At 46.5% G+C, this 12155-nt stretch overlaps 1 protein-coding gene across 1 annotated transcript in view; it reads right to left on the reverse strand.

Annotated features, from left to right (window-relative positions):
- Window positions 1-6068: 6068 nt before the first annotated feature.
- Window positions 6069-12155, reverse strand: part of LOC147115643 (uncharacterized) — a 59652-nt gene continuing 53565 nt past the window's right edge. Inside the window, exon 7 of the mRNA XM_085990227.1 lies at window positions 6069-8272. Coding sequence (XP_085846353.1) covers window positions 8266-8272 — 7 coding nt within the window. The 3' untranslated portion in view covers window positions 6069-8265. The remainder of the gene's footprint in view (window positions 8273-12155) is intronic.

Raw genomic sequence — 12155 nt, forward strand, 5'->3', positions numbered from 1 at the left:
TGACTGGGCTGGATTTGCCGTTGCCATGTCCGTAGCCAGTACCGAGGTCGATGCCGGGCGGTCCGTCCAGTTTTTGTTTCTCATCGTGGTTTTTTACAACTGAGGCCATTTCATGGGGCAGTTAAGAGTCAACCACATTGCTGTGGGTCTGGAGTCACATTTTGGCCAGACCAGGTAAGGATGGCAGATTTCCTTCCCTAAAGGACATTAGTGAACTCGATGGGTTTTTAACTACAATCTGATAGTTTCATGGTCACCATTGCTGATACTAGCTTTTTATTCCAGATTTATTTAATTAACTGAATTTAAATTCCCCAGCTGCTGTGGAATTGGAACTCAGGTCTCCGGATCATTAGTCCAGGTCTCAGGATTACTAGTCCAGTAACATAACCACTTATGCTTCCATTCCCGCTAAGTCTACTGCAAGATGGCCCCAGGTATTGTGTGACAGGGAAGTTACACATTTAACATTGAAAGTCCTATCGCAGCGCCACCTACATGCATAACAGGTATTGCAGATAAATGTAGAAACATTTAAAATAGGATTTTCTGTTAGAGGAGGTTGACCTAGGAGTTTGCAATGGGTTGCATGCCCCACATCCTGAATTTAATATATAATAGATCTCAAAAATCATACATTTTCATCTACCTCCTGTCAATTTTCTGCATTATAAATTCCTATAACAGCATTAAAAATAGAATATTTTGCATACTGTAAATACACTTCACCTGAGTGGAGATGCTGCAGGCCAGTGCGAGTGGTTAGAGGATTCATGGTGAAGTGAGAGACAGTACAGCAAGGGGGAGGGGAGGGTACAGCAGTTGAGTTGTTGTTCAAAGGGGAAGAGGCAGAAGTAGTGATGGGGTGGTGGAAGGAGAAAGAGGTAATGGGAAGTTGGAAGGGTAGGGACCATGATGGGACTGAGTGGGTCGGGGGCAATAATGAGTGATGTAAGAAAACTACTAGGCACTTGGTCAGAGTATTAAACAAGGCTTTAATCGACTGTTTCACAACATGGAAGTCGAGTTATCCTTCACTAGTTCCCGTTTACAAAATGTCCCTGAGCAAGCTGGGCCCGTGCCTGAGTATTTATACTCTCCCTGGACAGCACCATCAGCAGGCTGCCCAGTATATTTCATAAGTCCATTCTACATGAATGGCACGATTTATGTCATTCTTCCCGCCTGAAAGATTGGAAGTCCGGCGGCTTCTTTCTACCGAACTAGTCGGACTAAGAATAGACGCAGCCATTTGGATCTCCGTCGGTGGCCGGAAGGCACGTCTCCTCGGACCGTGTTTTGGTCCCTGGGTCGCTTAGTTCGTACCAGTGGGCTGGCAGAGTCCGTGTCACTTTGATCGACCCGAGGGGGACTGGGGAGATCATGGCTCCGGGTGTGTTTGGATATCTGTTGGTGGCCGGAAGGCATATCTCTTCGGACCGTGTTTTGGTCCCTGGGTCGCTTAATTCGTACCAGCGGGCTGGCAGAGTACGTGTTGCCTTGATCGACCGGAGGGTGACCGGGGAGATCGTGGCTCCAGGTGCGGGCCCCCACAGGCGCAGAGCTTGCTTCACCCTGCCCAGTAGTCGGTGACTGACCGGCGTCCTGGCTTCGGGTGGCCATCCCGTGGGGAGCGCTCTGTTCCCCGGGTTGATCCGGTGGAATAGCTGGCAGATCCCTTGACGTCCCGGGTAGGGTGTCATCCTCAGAGGAGCGCAGGGTATCGGCGTCATTGATACGGGTCCCACTATCGATTGGGTCCGTGTGACCGGTTGGACAGGGAGCCAGATCCCGGAGTGACACTGCGGATTCCCGGCCATCAGGGTACCGCACGTATGCGTACGTGGGATTGACATCCGTCAGTTCCACTTTGCCGACGAGGGGATCACTCTTAGAGGATCGGACGAATCTTCAGAGTAGCACAGGGCCAGGAGCTGCCAACCATGATGGTAGGAACGTCCCATGAGTGGAGCGATGCTGGAACCCGAAGAATCGTTCGTGAGGAGTAGCGTTGGTGGATGTAGAAAGAAGAGACCTGATGGAATGCAATGCATCAGGGAGCATAGTTTCCCACTGCTGGTCTGTTGTGTCGCCTCAGTGCAAGACGAACAGCGTTCCAAATGATAGCATTGTATCTCTCAACCTGTCCGTTTCCAATAGGATGATACGGTGTCATTCCACTTATGGCGATTTCCCGTTGGGAAAGATAACTTTTGAGTTTGCTTGACATGAAGGAGGGACCCCGATCAGAGTGGATGAAATTGGCCGTACCGCAAAGGGAAAAGACCTGATCGAGGCATTTGATCACTGTGGAAGTAAGCATATTGGGACAGGGGAAAGCAAAGAGAAAGCGTGAATATTCGTCCACCATAGGAAGCAAGTAGGTGTTTCATGTTGAAGAAGGCAGTGGCCCTTTAAAGTCAATGCTGAGTTGCTGCATAGGCTGTGTAGCGTGTATGAGCGAGCCATCCGACGGACAGAAGAATTGTGGTTTTAATTCTGTGCAAATTCTACAAGTGGAGCATGTTTTTCTCACGTCTTCCGTAGAAAATGGGAGATTTTTAGATTGCACAAAGTGTAACATTTGGGTAACGCCAGGATGGCATAAGTCAGTATGAAGATCCGCAAGAGTCGAAGTTGACATAGAAGAGCAGAATGCCCGCATGAGGGTATCCGGGGCCACATTCTCTTTCCCGGGTCGATAATGTATGGTGTAGCCAAAGGCGGCCAATTCCACCCTCCAGAGCTGTATTTTGTTATTCTTGATCTTAGTGCGTTTCTGGTTATCCAGCATAAAGGCCACAGAGCGCTGATCGGTTATAAGCATGAAATGGCGACGAGCGAGAAAATTACTCCATTTACGTACTGCTTCGATGATGGCCGTAGCCTCCTTCTCGACAGGAGGATAATGGAGCTCGCTACCCTGCAAAGTTCTGGATAGAAATGCAACGGGTCGACCACCTTGATTCAAGGTAGCCGAGATCGCCACATCCGATGCATCGCACTCGACCACGAAAGGGAGATTTTCATCGACGGAACGAAGTGTGGCTTTTTCCAGTTGTTGCTTGAGGGGGTCGAAAGCTGAAATAGCCGTTGCCTTCAACAGAAATTACTTCACGTGAAGCAGGGGCTGGATCTTGTCGGAAAAGTGGGGTATCCACTTCGCATAATAGGTGAACATGCCGAGGGCCCGACAAAGAGAGCTGAGATTTGTAGGAGGAAGGAGCTCCCGAAGCAGACGAAGTTGTTCCGGATCCGGTTTGATGACACCATTGCCCACCCAGTAGCCAAGGATGTTGACTGATGGTACTGATTTCACAGATTTGGATTCATTTAAGGTTAAGTTACGATGACGGAGAACGTCAAGAAATTTCTGGAGGTTGGCATCGTGCTCCTTCTGGTCATGACCAGCAATGGTGATATTATCCAGATATGGAAAAGTGTCCATTAAGTTCTCCTGTTTGAGTAGGCTATCCATTGCCCATTGGAAGACGGCCACCCCATTGGTGACCCTAAATGGAAGGCGACGAAACTGGTAAAGTCAACCATTGGCCTCAAAGGCCGTATACTTTTTGTCAGAGTTCTTTAACAGTACTTGATGGTATGCGCTCTTTAAGTCAAAAGTTGAAAATACCTTGTAGTTGGCAAGGTTATTGACCATGTCATCGATGCGTGGTAGTGGGTAGGCATCCAGGTCGGTATACTGGTTAATAGTTTGCGAGTAATCGATGCAAAGACGTTTCTTGTGTTGCTTCAGAGGATTTTTAACAACGACGACTTGAGCCCGCCAGGAAGTTGAACATGGCACAGCTAGAAGGCGAGGGATCTCTGCCTCGATAAAGGATAGAGCATCTTGGCTGAAACGTCGTGATTTAGTGACTATGGGCTTACATCGGGGGGAAAAATTGGCAAACAAGGAGGGCTCGTCGAGCGAAGCCGCCGAAAGCGCACAAAACGGTACTTTGGAAATAGTAAGCTCTGGCTTTGACCGTCCAAACTCAAAAGTGAGTCTTTTGTGTTGTTTCTGGAAATCCTGTCCCAGGAGCACATCACTGCATAGGTTGTTGAGCACCCCGAGCCGGGTGGAGGAATAAGTGCGGCCATTGAGAATAAGGTCGACAAGTCAAAAGCCGGAAGAGTTGGTGGTCAGTGTCGTCAGAGCCATTGCAATTTCCCTGTCCGAGGGGTAAATACGCAGTTTTAACTTACTGACAGCCTGCTCACTGATGAAGCTGTCAGAGCTGCATGAGTCGATTCGTGCACTCAAAATGTGTCCATTTACCAAAACCTCCGTGGCCACATGGGACAGGCTTTGGGGAAAACAACTGTGATGGGAGGAGGAGCAGTTTTACCCTTAACAATTGTAACCTTAGTAGTGGCTCTTGGGGGAGGAGCAGTTTTATAGACTGCAAAACTAACAGGGGCTCTTGACCGGTATACCTTAGAAAAGTGACCTTTCTTACTAAGAGGCTCTTGACTGACATACCTTAGAAAAGTGACCATTCTTACTGCAATGGCTGCAGGTTGCGTTACGAGCAGGACAAAATTTCCTATAGTGGAATGCACCTCCACAGAAGAAACACTTCCTTCCAGATTGCCGAGATGCCGCTAGGGCAGGGTCGTAATCAGTGAGGGCTTCTAGAGTAGGGTCATCATCGGCTAAGATAGAGTAGTCATCAGTGAGGGCTTCCGCCCGAGGCCCATTGGAGGAGTCACCAAAAGTGATAGCAGCACTCCGTGCACGCGGTAAAAGATAGGCATCTGCATTTTTTTTTGCTAAGTCCAGAGAACATGCCTGGTCATAGGCAGCTTGTAACTTGAGGGTTTTATTCTCCAACAGACACTGGCATATGAAAGGAGATGCAATTCCGTTAATTAAGGAATCACAAATTAACTCCTCCTAGTACTACTCAGCTGCGACAGCTTTGAGATTACAATCCCTGCTGAGCCTGCGAAGCTTTTGAAGGAATTCGTCAAGTGATACCCCAGGTTGTTGTCGAGTTGTGGCCAGTAGATGCCAAGCAAAAATTTCGTTTGGGGCCTTAACATATAGTTGCTGTAGTATTTGGATAGCGGAGTCATAGTCTACACAGTCTTCGATATAGTCAAACACATGAGTGGATACTTAATTGGCAAGTATCTCTAACTTATCAGGAACATTCTCACCATACACCCTGAGGAAGTTGCTGAAGGTACGATACCAGTGTTTCCATACCTTAGCCGTTGTAGGTGAATTTGGGTCCAGGTCAAGACAGGCAAGTCGGAGTAGTTTCTCTATGATGGATTGATTACTACCTCTGGTTCCCTGCTACCATTTGAGTTGTAGCCGTCTGTTCCCAAAACCACTCAGAGCGTGGAGCAGCAAACAGTCAATTAAATTGATGTAAGAAAACTACTAGGCACTTGGTCAGAGTATTAAACAAGGCTTTAATCGACTGTTTCACAACATGAAGTCTAGTTATCCTTCACTAGTTCCTGTTTACAAAATGTCCCTGAGCAAGCTGGGCCCGTGCCCGAGTATTTATACTCTCCCTGGACAGCGTCACCAGCAGGCCGCCCAGTATATTTCATAAGTCCTTTCTACATGAATGGCACGATTTATGTCAATGAGTGACTGGGGGAGGGGATGAGAAGGAAGTTGATGGGAGCCAAATTTTCCTTCCAACACCCACCCCAAATGCAGCGTGAAGCTACTGCTGGCTTGTTGCGTGCCACACCACCTCATGTCACCCACCATCCTCCACTCAAAAAAGAAATAAAAAATTAATAAACGACAGGCACTGAAGCAGAAGTGGACAGAGAAGCATAAATCAGAGTTAGGAAGAAAGAAGCCGTAGAAAAAAATAAGTGAGCGACAGAAGCAGAAAAGGAGACAGACAAACAGAAGCACAATGACAGCAGAAACTGCAACTTATCAAGATCAAGCAGTTGTGTTATGAAAAAATGCAGCAAAATGGATTAATTTTCTTTAAAAACACAGGCTCTTCACAATTCTTCAAATTAAAGACTTTAATTGGTTTTGTAATACAGTCATTACAATTATACATAGTCAGATCATCATTCATCTTGTTTTTTTACATAATAAACAGAATCTTTCCAAATTCATTTTATTCCACAACCTGTACATGTAATTCTTTTTATATGCCTTCCTACTGCAGAACCGCCCACCCCCTGATCACTTACCATTGTCATTTTGAATGTCTTTCTACTCCGGAGCATCAGCGTAAGTGAGAGTTGCTTATGTTTTGTTTTCCGGTTGCACTACCACACAAGCAATGCTTTGAGAATCACTAGCTGCATCTAAGTTAGCCAGTGAATCTCAAAGATTTTGGTACGATTTGGTTCACTCTCCCCCAGAACTCACTGAGCACAGGAGAACCCAATGTCACGTGAACAATATTCACTACATCATCTTGCATGGCCAACCTTTGTCCATTTATTTTCAGAATCAGGAATAACTATTTATACATATCTAATATGGGATAATTTTCTGACAGTGCTCACAGCAGGGAGCCTTGCATGCCAGGAGTACATATTGAAAATTAGGGCATTTACCACACAATCGAATTTCCATATGCACTGGGAGCGTGAATTCAGAAAAGTATCTCTGTAACGTCAACAAATTGACTGCAATCAATGATTGCATAGGATTGCATAGGATATACAGCACAGAAACAGGCCATTCGGCCCAACCAGTCCATGTCGGCGTTTATGCTCCACAAGAGCCTCCTCCTGTCTTTCCTCATCTAAATCTATCAGCATAACCCTCTATTCCCTTTTCCCTCATATACTTGTCCAACCTCCCCTTAAATGCATCTATACTATTCACTTCAATCACTCCCTGTGGTAGTGAGTTCCACATTCTCACCACTCTTTGGGTAAAGGAGTTTCTTCTGAATTCCCTATTGGATTTCTTGGTGATTATCTTATATTGATGGTCTCTAGTTATGCTCTTCCCACAAGTGGAAACATTCTCTCTGTATCCACTCTATCAAAACCTTTCATAATTTTAAAGACCTCTATTAGGTCACCCCTCAGCCTTCTTTTTTCAAGTGAAAAGAGACCCAGCCTGTTCATCCTTTCCTGATATGTATACCCTCGCATCCTTGTAAATCTTCTCTGCACCCTCTCCAGTGCCTCTATATTCTTTTTATAATATGGTGACCAGAACTGTACGCAGGACTCTAAGTGTGGCCTAAACAAGGTTCGATACAGGTTTAGCATAACTTCCCTACTTTTCAATTCTATACCTCTAGAAATAAACCCTAGTGCTTGGCTTGCTTTTTTTATGGCCTGTGTCGCAATTTTTAGTGATTTGTGTATTTGTACTCAGATCCCTTTGTTCCTCTACCCCACCCAGACTCGCACCCTCCAAGTGATAAGTGATCTCCCTATTCTCCCTACCAAAATGTAGTACCTCACATTTATCTTTGTTGAACTTCATTTGCCAATTATATTACAGCCTTTATGAATGGATGTAGCAATGTTATAGAAAATACTTTTAAAAATACAATTTGCATAGACAATCAGAAAAATTTTACTTAGGCCTTGAATTTAAACTGTGCAAATATTCGCAGGCGAATGCTTAATGCCTTTGTCCACTATTCTAGCAGAGGCCATAGCACCTCCACCAAGATAGTAGGGAAAAGGAATTTTGTAAGAATTCATTGAGCATTTCTCACTGTCATTGCCTAAATTAATACCACTTTAAATTCCTATTGTGTAATCTCAGCAGGTAGATTTTCAATGTGCTGCCCGTGCGTAAATCTGTGTTGCAGATTGGCTGGTTTCAATGGAAATGGAAATGAGGTGGTTTCTCATTAAATGCAGTGGCAGTTTCACACCCGGGCAGCAAGTAAAAAATCTACCTCCAGGTCTTTGAGTAACTGCTAAAATTGTTTGGAGTCGCCTTTCAAAAATTCTAGAACTAGTTATGTTTAATTTAAAAGTGTGCCAGTTTTAAGCAGTTTTATATACCTAACTAGTGGAAACATCAATCTACTGGTAAAATAAAATTTCCATTCCTATTGATAAATTAACGATTATACAATTAGAGTATAGGTAGTAGAGGTCATAGGAAAGGAGTTCAACATAAAGTTAATATTAAGTTAAACTGTACAACAATGAGGCATTCTTGTTCCACTTTAAGAATAATGAAGGTCACACACTGTTATTCAGGTTAAGACGTAAAGTGCATTATTGTATATATTAGCGATTTCTCTTAGCTGAAATTCTCTCCTTGTCCAATGTTCCTTCTGTTTACAATTAACTGCTGAAAAGATTCAATATCACAATGTTAGTACAATACAGTAGACTGAGTGTAGTTTACAAAAAGTGATGTTTTTACTTAAGAACAAATGAAATTTCTATTACAAATATTAACTGAAATATATACCTTTAAAGTATTAATTTAGTATCTAGTGGTCCTGCTTCTATAGTTTATACAAAAATGTATAGCAAACAATATTATTTTAATATTCTTCTTCAAAGAGGCAGGGTCTGGTAAATGAAATGATTCAAACAGATTGGGCACGATCTTGCCAGCCCTGGGGAGGCGGGTATGGAGACGGGACTGCTGGGAAAATGGCAGAATCTGGGGGCGGGTGCCCATCCTGCCCCCAACCCGCCTCCGGGTAGCCAACCTGCGCCGGGTCCCATCTCCTGGTGGCGGGAAGGGGATTACAGCCACTTAACTGCCTGTTAACAGGCAGTTAAGAGGATTATCCCCATTTTTCCAACAGAAGCGCGGGCTTCCCGACGTTGGGAAACCCCGCCAGGGTCACCAAGGCGAGCAGTGGCTCTGCGGGGGTCGGAGGGGTGCAAAGGTACGCTGTGAAGGTAAGTGATGGGTGCAAGTGTGGAGAGGTAAGTATGTGAGGTGAGTGGAAAGTGATAGAAAATGCTTACTTACCGTTGTTTCTTCCTGCAGGCTTCAACAGTTGGGGATGCGGAGAGTCTCGCATCTTACCGGCAGAGATGACAGATGGCTGCTGCATTCTCCGATGCAACAACCATCTCATTTCTGCTAAAGAAAGAGGTTTGATGAGCCTTGACTACAAGGACTAATCAAACAACAGAGAATGTCAAGTGTTTGACAGCTTCAGAGAGCTGTCAAACAATGACAATTCATTTGTCAAGAAGTTTTGACAGATGAAATGTCATACGCTGACGTTCTCTGTAACCGGCTTCCCCTTAATTGCCCTGCTAAGCCCGCTGGGCAGGCTTAACAAGGTCAATCAAGGGAAAATGGCGAGGGTTGGCCACAAGTCGATGGAGGTGCGACAACGACCCGCCAAGCAGCAGTCCTGCCTCCAATGCGCCTCCATTGGCAAAATCGCCCCCATTGTGTCTTGTGAAGTATCATCTCAAGTGTATTGTTGGGACGAAGTGTGCCTGCATTTGGGAGGTACTAGCTTCCAGTATAATATTGGGCTAATAATCACCAGCTCAGACACAATGGGCTGGATTTTGATTCAGGGGGCGGGCTGGGGTCATGTAATCTGCATTTTGTGTTATCCACCTGAATCTAAATCAGTGTGGGAGATTGATGCGAATTTAACTTAATTGGACAATTGAGTTCCAACGTGTGGGAACCCATGGCAAATGAGTATTTCCAGTCTGAAAGTCGCCTCCGATATCATCATTGCTGCTGCATTTAAGGTCTGCAACAAGCCTTGCTTCTTCTGCAGACTGCCAACGTTTTGGCCTTTCATGCTAGAGGGACCTGGAGGTAGAATGGCCAGTGAAAGACCTAGGTCTGCTCCAAGGTTTGATGATGTTGCCCTGCAGGCTTTAGTTGAGGGAGCAAGAGCTCATAAAGAGGTGCTCTTCCCTTCTTCAGGGAGGAAGAAGCCTCCCCAGCAGACCAAGGCTGTGTGGAACCAGGTGGCAGAGGAGGTCAACTCATTATCAGTAAGCCGCAGAACCTGGATTCAGTGCAAGAAGAGATTTCATGACCTTCTGCGCACTGGAAAAGTGATTATGAATTTCTCATTACCCTCAATCTGATCCCAATTGCCTTTCCTCACCAGCACTCAGCTTTAGCAATCTCTTCCTCCACATCCCACTTGACACTGACATCCATGCACCCTTACCCATTCCCTTTCTCTCTATGGGCACATTCACCTAACTATTTGACTATGCAGCCCTCACACTCCCTATCACTGTGATGCTATGAAAACAACTGACAACACACAGGGAGGGCCTTGGTCTTGCCACCTCACTCCATCTTTGTCTCCTTCTAAGTATCTATGCTATGGAATCTCTACACTCACTCCTTCATTCTCACTCAACCTCCACTTGTCTCCCTCATTGTGGGAAAAGAGAGCTCACCATAAGCGAGAAAGAGCGAGGACAGGAGGAGGGCCACCCTCAGTAGCCCACCTCACCCCCTGGGAGGAGGCGGTCCTGGAGATCGTAGGAGTGGAGGAAGATGCGCAAGTGGGGGACGGACAGACGGGTGCATCACAGCAAGCTGGTGACAGAATAGTTTTCCATCTCTCTCATTGACATTGCATGAGTCGCTGATAATGATTCTGAACTCTAACAGATGGACTTATGATCATCTGCAATATGCAATGTGCATGTAACCTTGGCATCACATCTCTGACTCTTTCCTTTACTCCCTCGCAGGACCATCGCAAGCACCTGTCCCTACTAGTCAGGACGAAGAGCCTGAGCCTCCAGACTCCTCAGAGGAAGCTGCAACCTCTGAGGGCGCGTCACCAGAATTCAGCACACCCACCACCAGCGCAGACACTCACACTTCGGTTGGACCTTCAGGACATACAGTAGTGTTGTCACCTGGTGTATCACAGCTCACAAGTGAGCATCAGCAGATTGTGGAGACAGGGACAGCAGTGGAGAGTCCTAGTCAGAGGGCGTAGGACTCTGCCAGCTCGGCTCAGCTGCATGTCGACCCTCTGCCTCTGGGTCCATCCATAAGATCAGTGGTGCTGGAACTCCAGGAACAGATACAGGAGTCTCTGGCAGGTTTTGTCTCCAGGGTCGCTGTGAGTGTGGAGTGAATGGAGGAGTCCATTGCGAACATGAGCGAAGCCTTTGTGGAGTCATTGGCGCATGAACGCATCACCGTGGAAAGGTTGGCAACCTCCATGGAGGTGATAAGTTGCCAGAGTGCAGAAAACATGGTGACTGTTCAGAATAGAATGACATCTCTGGAGGAGCGATGGTCATCTATTGAACAGAGAAACCAGACCTTCATGGAAGTCATGCTGAGTAGGACTGCCAGTGCAGATACGGGTCCCCATGGCCCCCCTGATGTGCAGCAAGGTGCTCTCAAGCCACTTGCAAGCGCTGAGGGGGACCTGACCCATGAGAGGGAAGTTGGTGGCAGACATCAAGGAAGTGGGGTCTCCTCTCCAAGCACTCACACTTCCATGCCACTGCAGAGCCCTTGGTCAGAGCCCCACCAGAGTCCGCACCCATTTGAGATCGGCGTCTCAACCCCTGCACAGCCGCAGGAGCAGCAGACTGTTGACGAGCCCTCACAGGTTCGCAATCCCAGAGGAGCCCCGCCAAAGGTGTCGAGACAGGAGCAGCAGGAAAGTGAGCAAGGGGCCTCCACATCTGCTGAAGCCACAGGGGAACCACCATGTAGGAGCACGAGTAAGAGAAAGATACTGCACAAATAGTCACAAGTGTAGTCACTTTGGTGAAATTTTATGTTTTCTGTGAAAAAGCCATCAGATGAATAATGTAAATAAAAAATCTGATGGCTACTGCTGTAGTTGTGGCGTGTGTCATTTCGCGATTGGGACTTTCACATGGCGGGCTTAGGATTACTTGCAATTGTCAGTATGGTGATCAAATTGCTAGGAATCCGCTGGTTCTTGGCCATTGTCGATGCTCAGGTAAGAAGCTGTAAGGCAGAAGTGCTTGATTGGCTAGGCTAAGCAAATCTGGCCAAGGTGAGTGCATTCCTTGCATCCCGGGCAGCAATATTCTCGCGTACTGCTGCCGCTGGTTGATGGGCCTCTACAAGATGTTCGTTTTCACTCTCCTCTTCCTCCTCCTCCTGCTCCTCCTCATTTGTGGAGGATATGTGAGGAGCCACTTGGTCCTCAGGAATCTGCAAGCCATGATGCTGTGCCATGTGGTGAAGTGCACAGCAAACCACAACGATTCTGGAGACC

This window comes from Somniosus microcephalus, chromosome 6, assembly GCF_052327205.1.
Source record: "Somniosus microcephalus isolate GS21.2 chromosome 6, FLI_Smic_1.0, whole genome shotgun sequence".
NCBI lineage: Eukaryota > Metazoa > Chordata > Chondrichthyes > Squaliformes > Somniosidae > Somniosus > Somniosus microcephalus.